General features: G+C 35.9%; 1 protein-coding gene across 1 annotated transcript in view; it reads left to right on the plus strand.

The window, feature by feature from the left end:
• The window catches only part of LOC140745855 (irregular chiasm C-roughest protein), a 110,400-nt gene that overhangs the window by 29,790 nt on the left and 61,100 nt on the right, over window positions 1-19,510 (plus strand). Inside the window, exon 2 of the mRNA XM_073077788.1 lies at window positions 16,358-16,731. Coding sequence (XP_072933889.1) covers window positions 16,429-16,731 — 303 coding nt within the window. The 5' untranslated portion in view covers window positions 16,358-16,428. The remainder of the gene's footprint in view (window positions 1-16,357; window positions 16,732-19,510) is intronic.

A 19,510-nucleotide genomic window follows, 5' to 3' on the forward strand; every position in this document is an offset into this window, starting at 1 on the left:
ACTGACACTAAGAAGCAAATAATATTAATAAATCATATTTTAATTCAGGTTAAAAAATTCTTCCTCGTTCGACTTTATAGGCACTACCGGTACATCTACCTTACAACATCATTGTTAAGCCCTGCTGTGTTCTGGTTTAAAGGTTGTAGTAAGGGAGAAACACTTGAGACATTCCAGCTTAGTCCTCAGGGGTAGCGGCGGAAAAGTCTGTCTCCCTTACCACACCCTTCAAACCGGAACACAGCAGCGCCTCACACTGCTGTTATTAGCTAGAAAGAGGTGTGGCGGTGGTGCCGCTGGAGTCGAACTACAAAGGGTTCTAGCACCTTCAAAAAATGATAATAAATTTCATAATTCCAACCTCGGAGCTCCCGATCGAGACTTCAAGTCAACCAATGTTAATATGAGTGAAGAAAACGTTATTACCAATTGTACTAATAGAGATAAAATATTGATACGTTAATATATATCGGATTAAACCGATACATTGGTATATCCATTCGATCATTAAATCGCTCTTAACAGGCAGGAAGTCGAGTCATAAATTTGTAAACATGAGTCATAAAATTAATAATTAATCTTTCCAATTAATATTCATGCATTATAACCAGGATCTTCTTTAGGTAATTGTTGTATCGCACGCGATTAACGGGATATTAATATTCAATCTATCCATGTTTTACATACTAAAGATTTGACAATATCTAGTTATGAAGAAATTGACAAATGTCGAAGTTTGGTTGGCAAAACATTTCACAAATTGATTATAAAACGGGTGTAATTAGTAGCTGAATGGTATTGAAACGCGGCTGTTCATTTTGGGAGTCTGTGGTTCGAGACCCAGGCATGCATAACCGATATTTGAAGTTATGTGCGTATTAGAAATTAATTATCATATGCCTTAACGACGAAGGAAAATTAGATGAGGAGTGTAACATGCCTAAGAATTCTGAAAAAAAACTTCTTAAAGTTGTATGAACTCTATCAAACTTTTGGTCATTGTGGTGAACTATGACCATAGCCCTTCTTATTCTTAAAGAGATCCCAAATGCCCAGCATCCCAATAATTAGATTGATAATAACCGAATAAACAGTACACGACGAAACGTAATTTCTCTTAAAATCGTCTGAAGTTAGAAATTTAGCCACCAGTGGTCACCCATCCCACACCCACTATACCACAAGTCCCTTAATCTGACTGTAAAAAATATTTACAGCAGCTTTTGATTGGTGTAAATGAGTAATTATGAATTATTAATGACGTTGCGGTGAAATTGATACCTAATTATGAATAATACTGGCCCGCGGTACCCATATCAAGTTTAGTAGTGCATGATTTAAATAAGGCGTAAAACAGACGAGGCGGTTTCTATGGACATAAATATGTATCAAAGAATTTTAGATGAGTCGCTTGTAATATAGAAATAGAAAACGAACATACAATCCATTTGAAGGTAAGTGGCTACTGCTTGTGGACACCTATCGGTGTTGCCAGATGCACTGTAATTACAGTAGATTTACTGTATTTTTTCTACATTTACTGTATAATGTATTACAATTGTACAGTGTATAAAATACTGTATTACACTTTAATAAAAACTTAAACTTAAACTTTAATGAATAAAAACACTGTATTTGACTTTATGATTCACTGTATTTTCTGATCTATTGCAATTTTTTCACTGTAATATTGCAAATCTGACCTGGCAACACTGACACTGACACATGACACTGATAATTTATCCCAGATAAAATAAACGTTCTATCTAAGTTCGGCCAACAGATGCATTGCTGTTTCTGAGGACTAAGGACTTTCTGGATTGCTTCAGCGTCTGGATTGCTTCAGTATGTTTCCCTTAAACCGGAACACAGCAATGCTATACGCTGCTGTATTTAGGCAGAAATTTGACGTTTCCCTTCATAAACACTCGAGCGGGTCTTTTTATTCCTGTTATGCTGTATTATTTAGCACTCGTAGGGAATGAGTATTCAAAAAAATGCTTGAACAACAGACATTACACCACAAAGAAATATAGCATAAAAAACGCCAGTTAAAACTCCGCGTGCGAACCGAGCCTAAAACTTGCAAACTAGTCAGTAGCCGTCCACTAATCCCTCAGTCCTTTATTACAATGCTCGCAATGAATCATACAGGAATTTATTACTAATTGCAGTGGAGTTTACCCGCATGAAATAATTACCCGCAGATGATAATCTCATACATGACGGATATACGTGAATCGGTTGGACCGAATCCAAGAGCGATTCGGTTACCATTCGGTAAGGCAGGGTCCAAAATTTGAAGAACCCTAAGGCTGCGTAGACGTGCTACTTTAAAAGCGATCGATGGTGAAGCAGTGATAACCTAGGTGAATCTCGGAAGGTCCACACATAGATAAATATAGACATCTCACCGATTGTAATTGAAGGAAGCCATTAAATGGCTTAAATGGTTGACAATTTGTCAGCCATTTAATGGCTGTAATGGTGTAATTTACGCAGAACAATACCGACATGTTCAGTTAAGTAGTGCAAAAACACGAAATCGAAGAAAAAGTGCGGAGAAATATCGTTTTATTCGTGAATGATCTAAAACTACATTTTTTTAATATTTTTCAAACACGAAAATAGATGACAGTGATAATTTCAATTGTGACATTTTCTTGTTAGGAGTGAGTAATCTTTACTAATCTGTGGGTCCACAGTTCAAATTCTAGGTCTAGAATTTGTCAAAGTTATTTGTATGTAAAAGTTTAATTATCATTTGCTCTAACAGTAAAGAGAGATATCGTGAGGAAACATAGACGCCTGAAAGTTCTCTAAAAACAGTTCTCAAAGGTGTGTGAAGTCTACCAATTCACACTTGGCCTGTGCGGTGAGCCACGGCCTAAGCCCCTCACACTCTGAACATGAAAGAAGATCTGTGTTGAACAGTGGGGCATTAATGGATGAGAAATCATCGTTTATTTAGCTGCTTGCGGAATGCTGCGATCAAACGCTAAATACGTTTAAATACTACAATGCTAAAACGTTTGGCTGCTAAAACGGCTACTTTTAAACGCTCAATGAAGCAACTTAAGTAACTCAATAACAGACAACTAACATCAACGAAAAACACGATGTAGTATTAAAGCAGTGAATAAATCGCACGTTTTGTTATCGCGACCAAACGCAGCAAGCTCCAAACTTGACTCACCGATACAATCGTCAAATCGCAAATCGCCAAAACGCATGTCTGCTAACCCAAGGTCTGCGATCGGTCAGATGCATGGAAAGCTTATTGACTTTATAAATAAAATACGGAGATTGGATATTGAAAATGTTTTTCATGTGAATATACTAAAATTCAATTTATTTGGTAATGGTTTTTGGCTTGGTAGTTTAGTAATATGTAGAGATTGAGGACAAGTTCTGTAGATCTAGGTTTTAAAAATAGGGTTCGGATTTTATGAAATTATGTAAATACAGGAATTATGAAGGCAATAAAATCCTATGTAGTTCGGCTCCTAGGGTATCACCTGTTGTCCCTGTAGTTCCGGGACTAGAATATGGCTACGGTATCCCCTGCCCGTCGTAAGAGGCGACTAAAAGGGGGCTTCCGGGGTTGCTGGCGGCAAGAGTGGGAGCTCGAACCGTCCAGTATGCTACCCCGGGAAGGACGGCGGTATGTGTGGTCGCATATCGTCGTAAACACCAGATGTTGTGGGAGGAGCGAACACTCCCCTAGGGCAGAGCGCTATCTGGGTATCGCGCTTGGAGGACTCCGCTTGTGTTTGTGTGGACGGCCACCGGGGGGGTTTTAGTGTGGTAAAAATCCCACATCACCCGGCGTCGCTCCTACGTCGTCCGGTACCTTTTGAAGGTTTCCCCCTCGAAAGGGGAAAAAAGGGTATCACCTGTAGGTACACCTAATTCTCCTCAATAACTATAGTGTTAAGCGATGCTATGTTCTGGTTTGATGTGTGTGGTATAGGAAACATAGGTACTTATCCGAGGAGTTCCCACGTGGTACTCATTTGAGGTCAACTCTCATATTAACTGGGGTCGATTACAGATGACCATGAGTGACAGTGGCTACTTACCATCAGATATCATACTAATTAACAACTCCCAAACTATAAAAATATAGGGGCGTTCTGACGCCCATATCCGAAATAAAATTCAATAATTAGTCTAAAATATCTACCTAGGGATTAATAAACAAAGTTTTTAAATAAAAAAAAAAGGATAAATAAATCACAGTTTCACTACTAAAAGTAGCAAACTTACCATTCGCTCAATGAATTGTGAATTCAATTTGTGTAATGTTCACACTTACTCATTGTGAAACGTTCCCGTTCGAATAACAAACAGTTCACATACACTCAGTCTCGAATAGAATTGCGTTTTTGATTTATAGCATTAACTGTTTTGAAGAATATTCGTGTACAGGTGTATTTGAAAATACATTCCTCACACTCATAGTAATAATTAATTCATTTTTGTTTTGATTTACAATGCATACAGTCGATCTAATCGAAAAAACTGCTGCCATAGATGACTGTAATCAACTCCGAATAGGATTGGAATGCTACCTGTGGTTGACCAAGCCTATTTTGGTCACCTTGAGATTTCAGTTTCTACCTTCCTACATCCTTCAAACCAGAACACCAGCGCTTAATTATATTGCTACGATAAGATAGAAATATGTGTGACGGTGGTACTTTAGGAGAAACAAAACACACAAAGCTCTACCTTATCGCTCGTTTTTAATCATCTATATATCCATTTACGCCTTCCAAAAATCGAAATTTGAAAATATCTACTATGAAGAAATTGTCAAAATGACGATCTTTGATCGAAAAACGTTGGATAGATTAGTATTCATAACGGGTATATCTATAAGGTTTAATTGCTGTTTTAATCACTGCGTATTTTATAAGTTACCACTAGTAACTAATTAATTTACTTAAGCTAGAATAAATATTGCTAAGCTATCTTAGAAAATCTAACGTATCATTAAATTAAGCTCTACTAACTCTTTCAATAAATAGGTACTTTAGCAGCGGATACAATTCCAGTCTAGTGGTTGATCATCAATTGCAATCTACTTCCATAATTAAAGAACGAACTGTAACGGTATGTAAGTAGCACTAATCGTGGTAATGCAGCTTGCGTGACGTCTTTGCGTCATGCGTTTTGCGTTATGCGGCGTGCGTTTTGCGTCATGCGTTTTGCGTTATGCAGCGTGCGTTTTGCGTCATGCGGTTTGCGTTGTGCGTTTTGCGTCATTTTGGCGGTATACTGCCGTTGGTGTTTGAATTTACGATTTTTGTTATTAAGTAAATTGTTTGAATCTGAAAGCAGTAAATGAAATTATTTTTATTAAATTGTAAATAAAACATAAATTCATTTTATAATTTCCTGTTATTTTAGATTACTACATTTTTATACCTAAGCTCATAATATGCTTATTTTTAGGTTACGAAAAGATAAAAATCATATCGTTTATTTATTTTTTATCTGCTTTTCTGTAAATAACACTCTTTAAGATAGTAAAGCCTCTAGGATACATTAAAAACACAGTTAATATTCTTCAAATTATCTTAATTTAAACAAACAATTAATCTACATCAAGACCCAAAACGAGATACATTTTCGAATATTTTCTTAGTGCTAACCGACTTTATATAAGAAAAAGTCTAGTCCACATGCTTCTATCGTCAATTTCAGCTATATGTCGTCTGTGAATGTTACCATTTTATTAAATTTACCTATTGCCGCATACCGCAATTGCAGGCCGCGCCGCTCACAGCCTTAAATGCATCAATAGAACAGGTTCATCGAGTTTATACGGAAATTAAAAGATAAGCAGGGGGTACCACGCTATGAAACGTGAGAAACACGCTACGGTACTGCGTATATTATTATGTCATACTGATCAGACATAAAGCATGCCACTCCTGGCAGCCTCTACACCTCTACAAGGATTATTTGAGTATTATATGGGTCATATTAGTAGATATATTTGCTGATTGCGATTGAACTCAAAACTTAAGTCTCAGATGGATTGTCTTTAAGAATTTCTGGCTATCATCCTAGGGTCATACTTATATTTATACTTTTTAAGAAAGGTATAAAACTGATTTGTCCAGGTTTGAGAAGTGTGGTAAGATAGGGATACTAATATAATGTATCAAAATTAGTCCTCAAGGATTGTGATTGACTTCAATTGGATCTTTAATCTTGGAATATTGGTGGATTTAGGAAATATTTCATGGGTGGAAATTACTACTTATTAAAAGATGGTCGAATTTGCTTACTACTATCAGAAAAACTCCAATTCGCAGCACATTAAATACTTTTATTCCATTTTTAACACTTTTATCAGCCAACTAGCATAGTTACCACTAAACAACTTATCACCTTGATGGTTAACATACGACTCCCAAACTGACTACCCGAGCCGACGTTATCACAGACTTTTATAGGGATTTTAGGTGCATACTACCCACAATACAAGTTTATTTTAATATCAAACTACCTATTTTAATATTAATTTTTCAATCATTGCTGTTAAGACTACAACAAAATAATTATTAAATTCGGAAATCATGACACTACTTTTGTTACATACTAAAATATTATTATTATGAGACAAAATGTATGTTACGTTAGTATTTATGTTATGTCAGTATATAACTTTATCCAATTACTAACGTAGTAAGATCACATCTGTTCCTTGAAGTTTGAATCAACTCGACTCCTTTGACCGAAAATTTTGCAAATTTAGTGGAATGGGTAATTTAATTGAAGTCGACCCAAACGTTGCCAAAATATAGCGCAATATACAGAATATCTGTTTTGTAGGGTTGGGAGTCTATCTATTTTAGTCTAGCACGCATTGAAAAATTAGAACATTGGCCAACGGTGAAAAGGTAAAAATTCATGCAAAAATAGATTATAATAAGTCTTACGTCATTCGTTTCTTAATGATCTCTAGAAATCGTGTTATGCATCATTCGATTCGTAATAATAGCTAAAAAAGATTAAAATAATATGCTAACTGGACTCTTTTTTTAATATTTATTGATTGATTGGTTGAATATTATAAACAGCCTACAAGACCTCCAACTACATTTAGAAACGGCATTTTTTCCCAGTTTTTATCAATTATATGAAACGACATAGTTTTTAAAAGAGTACGAATACTTAAAAGTGATGCTGTAAAATATTTGCCCAACTGATAAAAATATTTGTCTACAGTTAATAAATAAAACAGGAAAGATTTTAGTTTTTTTCACAAAACATAATCATTCGGTTAATTTTCCGTATTCCATAAGATATGTATTGAAAAATAATCAACATTTATTTTTTTCTTCATTTTATTAGTAGATACATAGTTTAACATCAATTAAATGTCAATGTTAACATTAACTCAAAACCTAATCTAATCGTAACACCGTTCAAGTTATTAACTAAGCGAGTTGACTGTTGCAGTAACTGATCCATTTTAATTGGATTCTGCCAACGGCTCTGTTTCAGTTAACTGGACGATAGAGCCATCTGCACGAATTTCACTGGGTGATATTTTGCCGATTTTAGGGTTCCGCACTTAAAGAGCCAAAACGAGTTCTCATATAACATACTTGTGCACATTTAACAAATAAAACAGATAAAATTATAGTTTTTTTTTCACAAAACATATAAATATTCGGTTAATTTGTCTTATTCCATATGCTTTGATTTGAAAATTAATCATTTATTTTATTCTTATACTTATAAGTAGGTATTTCACAATTGATCTTAATGTCAATGTTAACATTAACTCAAAACTTAAATTAATCGTAACACCGTTCAAGTTATTAACTAAGCGAGTTGACTGTTGCAGTAACTGATCCATTTTAATTGGATTCTGCCAACGGCTCTGTTTCAGTTAACTGGACGATAGAGCCATCTGCACGAATTTCACTGGGTGATATTTTGCTGTTTTTAGGGTTCCGCACTCCAATAGCAACAACGGGTACCGTTTTATTCATCATCCAATTCTCTATCCGTGTGTCACCGGGCTCTATCTATTAAATCGTACAAAACATTACAACCCTTGAAAATTTTATACATAAATAACAAAGACTAAAAATAAAAAAAGGTAAAAATAAAGGAGGGAGGAAGTTTATTTGTTGAAATGTGTTGTGAATACTATAAACCAAAACAATTTTTATATTATTGCGTAGTACATGCTTATAGCTGTTAATTAAATAAAAATAAAAAGTAGTGCATAAAATGAAAAGTTGGTGGTACGGAACCCTCAATGAACGAGTTCGACTTTAACAATTTCCATGGACTCGTAAGATCTAACTTATAATGGTGGTAAAATCCTTTGTTGTTTGACTTAAGAGGCATCACCATAATATTTCGATTTCAGAATCATGTGGTAAGAACGACACACTTAGACCTCCATGGTATCAACTCAACTATGGCCGAATGTGGTAACTGGTAACTAATAAAATGTGTAATCATTAAAATATTTGAAGCCAAAACCACTTTTTATTACTTAAGCCCAAAGAAATTTTGTCAAAACATAATTTAGTGGCCTTAGATTCTGGAGCGACGAGTGCACAAAAGAAAACATTCTACCTCCAACATTTATTACCTCCATAAAGTGCGGACCTGGTATAAATCGCTGCTCTTACCGTGGTTCTATATGTTGCTGGTCGGTGTGGTCATCCGACTTTACAAAAAGTGGCTAGAAACCCATACTAACACTATTTACGTGAATGGGTAGATAAACATTTTATAAAAAGTAACAATCATAATTTAATAATACGAGTAATTAGATTTAATTTGAAGGTGGTAAAACTGTTTTAGTTTTTCTCCAGGGGTACCACCGCCACACGTTTATCTGCCTAATAATCGCTGTTGTGATCCGGTTTGAAAGGTGTGGTTAGGGAGATAGATCGGTTTATCCGAAATGTTTCAACTTAGTCGTCAGAGCTAGCACCGCATCTATCGCCGACTTCAGATAACATCTGAAGTCGGCGATAGCTTAGCAGTTCAAAGCTTTCTGATTATATTTGTCTACTCCTACGTTTATAACACTCTCAGTCATCCCTAATTTAAAAAGTTAACAGTATTAACTATTCCATACAAAAGAATCATAGAAATCATACCCCTGAGTGATAAGGGTTGTTCACTTAATATTTTTTTATTTATATGGCAACACAAAGTTTGCCGGGTCAGCTAGTAAGCAATAAAGGTCAGATCCGATTAAATAAGCCGACGCACTGAAGAAGATAGAGTGAAATGGTTTTATTCAAGAATATGACAGCGATGATTAATGGGTGCAGATATACGATACCTGCACCCAACAATCAATTCTTTAGAGCATAACAACACACCTAGCCATTTAATTAAATACCTAATTCCCACAATACTCGTAACGTACACAAAGACCTGAATTTCTCCGGTTACAAGTTTCCATAATGACGTTCTCTTCCGCTTACCAACGTTGAGTTTTTAAAGCAAATACCTTTCCTATTTGTCTTGAACCATGTGATCTTGTTTTTATGACGTAATTACTCTGATCTCATCTGAAGACTGTTTGAAAGTTATCACACTAATACCCTATGAGGAAATTAACATTATAAAAACGCTTTCTACACTCACAGCCTCACAGTAGGATTCAATGTGTCGTAGGTACCATGGACACACACATAGACAAATACACAAACACCCAGACCCAGAAATAGAAATCTAAATTCATCATTAAGATGTCTGTCTGGCCGGGGATCGAACCGGGGACCCTGAGCGCGTCAGACCGATATGGTGATCGCTCCGCCACGCGGGTCGTCAATTATAATGTTTTATAGACTGTGTGTACTACTAATGATACACACAAAGCCAAGTGTACAAGACCCTGAAATTGAAATCTAAATGCATTATTCTATTGATTTCCTAGGCCATTTGTAAAGGCATTTCTATGTGTTACGTTGTGTGGGTCTTGTGCCTGTTGCACCGAGAGACATAATTATCTAAATAGAGGCCTAAGTCCAATAATGCGCCAAGATAATTAGAGTAACTGAAAGTAATAATAATTAGAGAACTAAAAAATAACTAGAAAGGCTGATGGATGGATTAGGTCGTAATTGTCTATTCGTGGAGGTTTTATATATCATGAATTAACATTGCAGTAAGTACATTTTCGAACGCTTTTGTCATAATTCCCTTACTTAGTCCAAATTCTAACTAAAGCGACTAAGTAAAGTAACTAAAGTTACTAAGTAAAGTGACTAAATGGTAATTACAAAATTAAGAACGGTGGCTTTAGAATCATGATATTTTTCTCAGAAATTCCATATAATAGCGATTGGCAATAAAAAAAATGAAAATTTATCCTTAGAGACAAGAAAATAACAACTCAATGAATATTTCATACACAAAATTTAATTTCGTTTGTATAAGTTACCGGAACATCAACATAGTTATACACTTAAATTAGTTAAACTTCCAAAGAAAGCTGAGGTCTATGGGGATTATGGCGGGCTCAGCCGCAGAACTTCTTAATATATGGGACATACAGACATCTTGTATGGACAACCTCTTTGCTACATAAATTATTTACGTAAATTCGTTCAAGAATTCTAATTTTCTTGACAATTTCAATTTTAAATATGGTTACAATTGCACACAGTTATTTTTCATTACATGCTACACAGTTATTTTACATTAAATAGATTATGGTTTGAAGTTTTAGGTGACTATTTGTCATATTTCCATCAAAATCAAAAAGTAACTTGTGTACGCCACACCTATTTCTGCCTCATAACAGCAAGGTTAAGCGCTGTTGTGTACTGGTTTGAAAGTGTGGTACAGGAGACATACTTTTCCAAGGCGTTCCAGCTTAGTTCTCAGGGGTAGCGGCGCATCTGTGGCCGACCTCAGGTAGGAATATCTAATCCTATCTGGGGTTGATTAAAGATGTCCATGGGCGGCAGTAGCCATTTACCATCAGGTGGACTATATGCTCGTCTGCTACTCCTATATTATAAAAAAAAGGAGACATACTTCTTCGAGGCGTTCCAGCTTACCTCCTATATCTAATCTGGCGTTGATTACAGATGCACATGGGCGGCAGTAGCCATTTACCATCAGGTGGACATACAGTCCACCTGACGGTAAATGGCTATTACTCGTCTGCTACTCCTATATTATAAAAAAAGAAAAAGGTTTTGCAAACTAATGGACCGTGTGTCACGTAACTTAGTTTAATACTAGGTGCAGTAGTGTTTAATTCATATTATCTTTCTTGACGTTTCCCAGGCGTTGAGTAAAGTTTTAATTTATTTCAGTATTGATATTTCTTATAATCTTAGCTATGAACTTTATGGTCAGGTTTTATAATACTTATAATATTTTCAATTGTAAATTCTATTATGTTTTATGTTCAGTTTAATTAAAATTTTAATTATTATTGTTTACGACCCAAGTTGTTTATTAAAGCTTAACACTTTGCGAAAAGGGTACCCAAACACATCCTATAATATAATTTATTGGATGTGTGCTTAACCAGAGATCGAATCTGGGAACCACATCTTGTGAGGAACCATTTTCTTTTTTCCCGTGCTGTCGAAGGGAGTAACTAAGGACATCTAGTAATAATATCTTTAATCAACCCCAGACAGAATGAGAATTCTACCAAGGGTCGGCCACAGATGCGTCGCTACCCCTGAGTCATAAGCAAGAACACCTTGGAAAAATATGTCTCCCTTACCACACTATTCAAACCAGAACACAGCAGCGCTTAACAGACGTGACGTTCCTCTGAAGCTGGACCACAAAGGATTCTATAATCCTCGGTTTCTATTGGTTCTTTGGAAATCTGAGATCTCCCGTCGGTCTAGGTGATCATTCCCGGGGAGCGGCCGTGCTCCATCAGTATCAGTTCAAAATTTATATATAAGCAAGATGTTGAGAAAACTTCGATAGCGTGATTCAGAATACTCGTGGCGCCATCAACGAGTAGCGGCAATTCGCCACAGTTCTATGCATTTATTCTTCGGTAATAAACGTACAAAACTTTTTTAACACAGGCCTAAGCCCAGTAAAAGACTTCAAAGTAAAGATGGATAGATAGTCCATTTAGTATTTATCGTATTGACATCCATTTGGTACAATCGAAATATAAACAAGGGATCTCGTTTAACATTAAAAGGGTTTGCCAATATTGACATATCATATCAAATATCGTTCCAGATAACATTCCTATTCTAAGAATAGGGTCAATTAATTTTACATTTTATTTATAGGATATGATGCAGTCAACGTATAGGATATGATGATTCTTGTCCCTGTAGTTCCGGGACTAAAATAGGGCTACGGTAACTCCTGCCTGTCGTAAGATGCGACAAAAAGGGGGCTTCCGGGGTTGCGGGCGGCAAGAGTGGGAGCTCGAGCTGTCCAGTAAGCGATCCCGGGAAGGACGGCGGTATGTGTGGTCGCATACCGTCGTGAACACCAGATGGTGCGGAAGGAGCGAAAACTGCTCCCCCAGGGCAGAGCCCGATCGGGGCATCGCGCTTGGAAGACTCCGGTTGCGTTCCGTCGGAGATCCCGGAGTTCTCCAACAAGCGTTGAGGACGGCCACCGCGGGGGTTTTAGTGCGGTAAGAATCCCACATAACCCGGCGTCGCTCCCACGTCGTCGGGTACCTTTTGAAGGTTTCCCCCTCGTTAAGAAAAAAGAAAAAAAAAGGATATGATGATTCAAAATCAGCCCTTACCAATTAAATACAGTTCCATTGCTGGTCATAGGTTTCCTTTCAGAGAGAGAAGGGCTTAGGACATAGTCCATACCTTTGAGGACCTTGACGACCCGTGTAGCGGAGCGGTTTCTATATCAGTTTGATACGTAATCGTAGTGGGTCTCTAGTTCGATTCCCGGCTAGACAGATCTGATATCTAAATGATGAGTTTCATTTGTCCATGGCATCCATGGAAACATCCATAACAGGAAAAATAATTTTCTTTTTTTTTGTTGAGTGGGTTATGTGGGATTCTTACCGCACTAAAACCCCGCGGGTGACCGCCGTCGACGCTGCGTTGAGGACTCCGGGGTCTCCAAAAGAACGCAACCGGAGTCCTCAATGAATTCTTACCACCCGCGACCCCGGGAGCCCCTTTTTAGTCGACTTTTACGATAGACAGGATACCGTAGCCCTATTCTGGTCCCGGAACTACATAGACAACAGAAAAAAGCCTCGTGCAACCCTATGAGAGTAGGAAGCGTTATTTATTTACTTTGCTTATAAGAAATTTCAGATATGTAGGTTTCCTCTTGTTTCTCTTGTTTCATGTAGGTTTCTCGATGTTTTCCCTTACCGTTAAAGCAAGTGACAATTAATTTCTAGCATGACTTTGAAAAAAATAGGATTTTATCCTTGGGCCATAAGATTGATAGGCCATATTTATGGCCACTAGGGAATCACTACTTTTTGTTCTCGGTACCCATTTGATACAATGACCGAATAATAAACAAAGGAGCTCATCTAATATAAAAAGGGTACCCAATATTGATATCGCAAATCAAATATCATATCTCAAACAAACATCCTATTCCAAGAACACGGTCCATTAAGTATACGATATACGTCCAATATAGTATATAATAGGATATCGCAGATAAATTCAAGATTAAACTCTTACAATGTGAGATATTTGAAAATTCCGTTGGAGAATAGTTGCTAGACAAAGTACCGGTGGGACCGGCGTTTTGGATTATATCTGTCTCTGTTATACATATACAAATGTTTGAGGAGTGAGAAGGAGGGATAATCTCCAGATTTCATAGCACGGCACGGTTGAGATAAATCCTACTATTGGTTTCCTACATTTTGGTTTCGTTCGAATTATGTTCGAGTTAACAATTTTTTGTGTGTTTTTTAAAGTACGATACTACTATTTTAACTTTTATAACTATTAAGATATTATACATCTTTTTTAAATGTAACAAATTAAAGTAAGGATTTTTTTAGATGATAATAAATAAGAAATAATAATTCACTGCAATATTACAATTATTATAATTTATTAAAAAACACTGATTTATATATCGTAGATTCTGTTCGGTTTGTTGTGATTTTAAAATAATGAATTACACTTTGCAAGTTAGTTTATTACGCAGTACGCAGTTACAGAGAAAACGAGAATGCCACAGATAATATAGATGTTAGTGATGTGACCGTACAATAGTGAAGTGAAAGAAGCTATTTTATTAAAAACATAGATATGTCAACACGGTTTGACTAGAGTACCATGGCCACACTTATTTCTGCCTAATAACAAGTGTTAAGCGATGCTGTGTTCTGGTTTGAAGGGTGTGGTATGGGAAACATACTTATTCGAGGCGTTCCAACTCACTACTCAGGGTCAATCACGCATTAATGTGCATTTGTGTATTAAATGATAAAAAAATAAGCAATTATTACTGCGTAATTTTTATTGCAATTTATTATTTCATTTCTTAATGTGATTTCTAATACTTTCCTAAACAATTGTCTGCAAAGGAAAGTCTGCACCGGAAGAATATAATAAATTGTGAAACGTATACAAAATAGGTGGGGTAAAGAAAATTATACGGCCATTTCCGTTCGAGTTGAGTTCCGTAGTAGCGTATTCTCATGTCTTCCTTCCGGTGCTGTAGTGCAAAATTGCCGTCGTATGCAGTGAGAGCATGCCTGCTTATATGCTATGATAGGAATGTTGGTTTATGGATTATTTTTGATTCCATAATGTACATTTTATTTAGGTGATAGAGTTGAAGGTAGAACCGCCTTGTGGTTTGACTCCGGTGGCACAACAGCAGTTTTAGCGATGCTGTGTTTTGGTTTGAAGGGTGTGGTAAGGGAGACATACTTTTCCGAGGTGTTCCAGCTTATTCCTCAGTGGTAGGGCATCTGTGGCCGACCTTAGGTAGGAGCATCTATTCCTATTTGGGATTGATTACAGATGTCCATGGGCTTCACTTATCAGCAGGTGGACTGCATGCTCCTCTGGTGAACTAAACATAAGACGAACCCGAGGCGTTCCAAATTATTCCATACGGGTAGAAGCGCTTAGGTAGGGTAAAGTAAATTATACGGCCATTTCCGTTCGAGTTGAGTTCCGTAGTAGCGTATTCTCATGTCTTCCTTCCGGTGCTGTAGTGCAGAATTGCCGTCGTATGCAGTGAGAGCATACCCTGCTTATATGGTATGATAGGAATGTTGGTTTATGGATTATTTTTGGTTCCGGGTTATCATCATGTGCACACTATTAGCACAGTATAAGGATATGAATACTTATACTGTGCTCTTAGCTACTGAGCTCGGGTCTTCCTTAAAAATTCGTGGATACAAGGCAATCACCGCCCATTATTAATAATCAACCTATCTAATGTTTTGCCTAGTAAAGTTCGTCATTTCACAATTTTTGCATATTTCTGCAATTTCTCCATGACGTACATACATACATACAAGTACTGCTCATAATATAAATATCTAAGATAATATATTTTATGTTCCCTATCTCAATATTTCTAAAATGGGGCATATTCTAGCTTGGAGAACATAATATTCTCGATACGGATATAAATTTTTGAACCGATCTTCGAGGGTAGCATATCCTAAGTCTACGGTCTGTGCTATTCTTGTTTTATTTATCATCTTATGTGCATAAATCGGTTTTTCCTATATTGTTACTATGTGTATTGTAATATATAACAGTCTGTCTTATAACTTAGGCTTTAGAAATTTACTGGATATAATCCTCTTCTAGAAATTCAATTCAGTATTTAGAATTAATGGTGATTTCAGATTCTAGGCATTTATTTTAAAGAAATGACTCGAAGCAATTACATAATTGAGAAAAGTTATTAATAAAATAATATTTTAAAATGTAAAAAGGTGTAACTCTTTTTATGGTATTTAAAGGTATTTTATTACATTTTACGTTTTATAACAATGGTGTAAGTTCTATTAGGTATACTTTTGAGGCCCAATGAACAGTTGTACATTAGAATTAAAAAATAAATAATAAATATATTTTTTATTTTCAATCTAAACCAATCATGTTCCGAAGAGATAAATAGAAAAAGTTAAACTGGTAATAATAATGATAAAAATTAAACAAAAGAAAAAACTGCTAAGTTCCTTACTGGATTTTCCCAGTTCAGTCCTCCCTCTGAAGTAGATTAAGAATATTGTAACTGACATTGAGAAATTGCGCCCCCAGGCTATACAAAATAAAAATATTCCATTTTACAAGAAATTTCAAAATAACTAGATTTGCAAAGATCACTGTTGTAAAGAAAACAGTAAATTAAATTGACTATGTTTTTGTTTCAGATATAATTGGATCTCAAGTGGATACACTCATGGCTATAACATATGGCTACAACGACCCATCCTAAAACAATATGGATGGAGCTGACTATTCCAATAATAAACAAAATGAGTTCAATGAACCCAAAAACGGACGTGATAAAAATAAGATAACAGATGACAAAATGCGTGAACTAAAGAGTTTTGGAAGTGAAAGTGCTAGGACAAAAAATAATGGTGCTTTAAAAGTCACTAGTAGGCGTGCGAATCCACTGTTCCTTTTGTTAAGGATAGTGATGGAGGTTTTCGTGTTGAAGCAGCAATGGATTGTGTTGTGTTTGGTTTGTTGTGTGTGTGCTTATAAGGAACAGAAGTTTGCTATCGAGCCTCAGGATCAGGTGAGTCGTAATTTCATTAATTATTATATAATTATTAATTGTCAAACCTTTGTTCATTTTAGGCTGATTTAACCAATATATTCCGTAGTAAACAAATATATTCCGCGTCAAACTGCTAGTCCGCTCTGAATATAGAAATGAGTCGTGTCGCCATAGCAAATTGTATGACTTCACCTGCTCGCAACAACTTCAGAGCGGACTAGGAGTTTGGCGCGGATTCTAATTCATAAATATGTTAATCCAACTTATTTTATTAAAATGGAGTAAATGAACCTACAACGGTAAGTGGTTACTGTCACCTATGGACATCTGTGATCAACTTCATATAGGTAAAGTTCTACCTGAAATCGATCGTACGTGCTTTGCCAATCCTGAGGAATAAGATGGTCTCGTTATTATCAAACATTATTCTTAGATATTTGGACATCTAGTGATAGCCTAGTGGTTAAGAAACTCGGCCTCTCGATCAAGGGGTCCGAGGTTCAATCCCAGGCACGCACCTCTGATTTTTCGAAATTATTTGCATATTAGAAATTAATTATCACTTGACAAAACGGTGAAGGCAAAACATCGTGAGGAAACCTGCATACCTGAGAAATTTTAAAAAAAAATCTCAAAAGGTATGTGAAGTCTACCAATACGCACTTGACCAGCGCGGTGGACTATTGCCTAATCCTTCTCATTCTGAGAGGAGAGTCGTGCCCAGCAGTGGAACAATAATGGGTTGATGATGATGTGGACATCGTGTAAATAAGCATACGTGTTCGGAAAATTATGATTTTGAAATCACAGATGTGTTCTAATGTATTTTCTAATTATTTTTTTCAAATTTATATTAAAAGATAATTTATTTCTGATTAAGGACTGAGATTACGGTATTTCAAATATTTTTAGTTTATCCATCCAAATAGCTGTGGTAAATATTAACAAGTTATGAAAGTTCTTTAATAATCAACTTTATGAAGGGTTCAGTCCTTTCGACTACCCTATCAATTTTGCTAGGGGCGATTAATTTAATTTGAAATATTAGGGTTACAGTGTAAGTATGCAAGTTGCTCAAAAAATTTGTTCGGTATTTTATTCGGTCACAAACTTTAGTGTTTTCGGTTTCGTGGTAGCATCACCATACTATTTCAGCTTTGTAAGAGGAGAGTTAAGCACTGCAGAGTTCTGGTTTGAAGTTTGCGTACACACATGTACGACATATCCTAGCTTCATTGTCCACCATAGATTAATAAAGAATACTCAGTACTCACTCCTAACAAGAAAATGTAACCAGTTTTGAAAATTGAAATTGTCACCGTCATCTACTTTCGTGTTTGAATAATATTTAAAAAATGTAATATTTAGATCATTTACGAATAAAACGATATTTCTCTGCACTTTTTCTTCGATTTCGTGTTTTTGCACCACGTTTTTGTTCCGCGTAAATTACACCATGACAACCATTAAATGGCTGACACATTTGTCAGCCGTTTAAGCCATTTATTGGCTTCCTTCAATTACAAGGCGGTGAGATATCTATACTTATCTATGTTGTCCACACGTAATTTAGTCCACATTGGTACCATTGCATCTGTGGCCTTAGGAAGAACTACAATCCTGTGTGGGGTTAATTAGACGACAATTGACTACTCTCAGATTGACTGTATGATTATTGACTACTGCTTTATTTCAAAAAAGTTTAATAAGAAATGTAACACATATACCATGTGTTACAAAATTTTCTTTAATAATATCTACCAATGAATTCTTCAATTGAAAGTGAAACCGATACAATAAATTCATGATACTCAGATTATTTATTTAATTTTTAGTACTATCTACAATTTTATATTCAAGTACACATAGTTTTAATCTTAACTTAAAATAGCATGGATTTCCGCAAACTAACGCCTGTAACAATTAACTACATTTATGTCCGTTTAGAAAATAATTTCTCATTCAGATTTAATCGCACTCAACGCCAGTAAAACAAACTAAAACTGCATTTAGTGCTCATTTCGTAATTACTCTAATGAGAGACAATTTGATTTTGTCAATTTGTTTAACCAACACTTTCATTTACGATTTGATTAACGTTTCCGCGTCATAATTATTTGCAAACATTATTATATTTTATTTTATAATACAAGAGTAGTAAACGAGCATGCAGTTCATCTGATGCAGTGGCTACTGCCGCCAAAGGATTTGTAATTAACCCCAGATAGGATTACATATTCCTACCTGAGGTCGGCCACAGATGCGCCGCTACCTCTTAGGACTAAGTCCAGCTTACGTCTCTGATAAGTACGTCTCCCTTACCCTTTCTTTATCCTTCAAACCAGAACACAGCAGCGTTTAATACCACTGTTATTAGGCAGAAATAAGTGTGAGTTTGGAGGTGGTGCCGGAGTCGAACCACAACGAGTTTTATCACCTTCAAAATGTACTTGTTTTGACAAGTTATAAAGAATATTACAAAAAAAACCTCGTTCAAAAATTTGAAACGGAATTTTCATTCGTCAATTCTATAATTCCGAGTTGTATCTACAAAATTGAATTTGGAGTTCCATATCGGTTAAAAATAATAAAAGTATTAAATTCATAGTCGGTAGGATGATCCGGTATTTCGGTAAAAGATGGAATTTTTAATATCCCGTTCCCAATACTGGGTCCATGTCAACTTCCTCGCTTACGAAGAATAATATTGGGCCTTGTTGTTATTTCTTTAGGGAATTTGATTTATGGAATGGAAATTCCTTTTGCCTTATTAAATTCGAAAAACGAGTTGTATGTT

The sequence above is a fragment of the Epargyreus clarus genome, unplaced genomic scaffold (assembly GCF_041222505.1).
Source record: "Epargyreus clarus isolate Ecla_fem2 unplaced genomic scaffold, WU_Ecla_fem_2.2 ptg000011l, whole genome shotgun sequence".
Classification (NCBI taxonomy): Eukaryota; Metazoa; Arthropoda; class Insecta; order Lepidoptera; family Hesperiidae; genus Epargyreus; species Epargyreus clarus.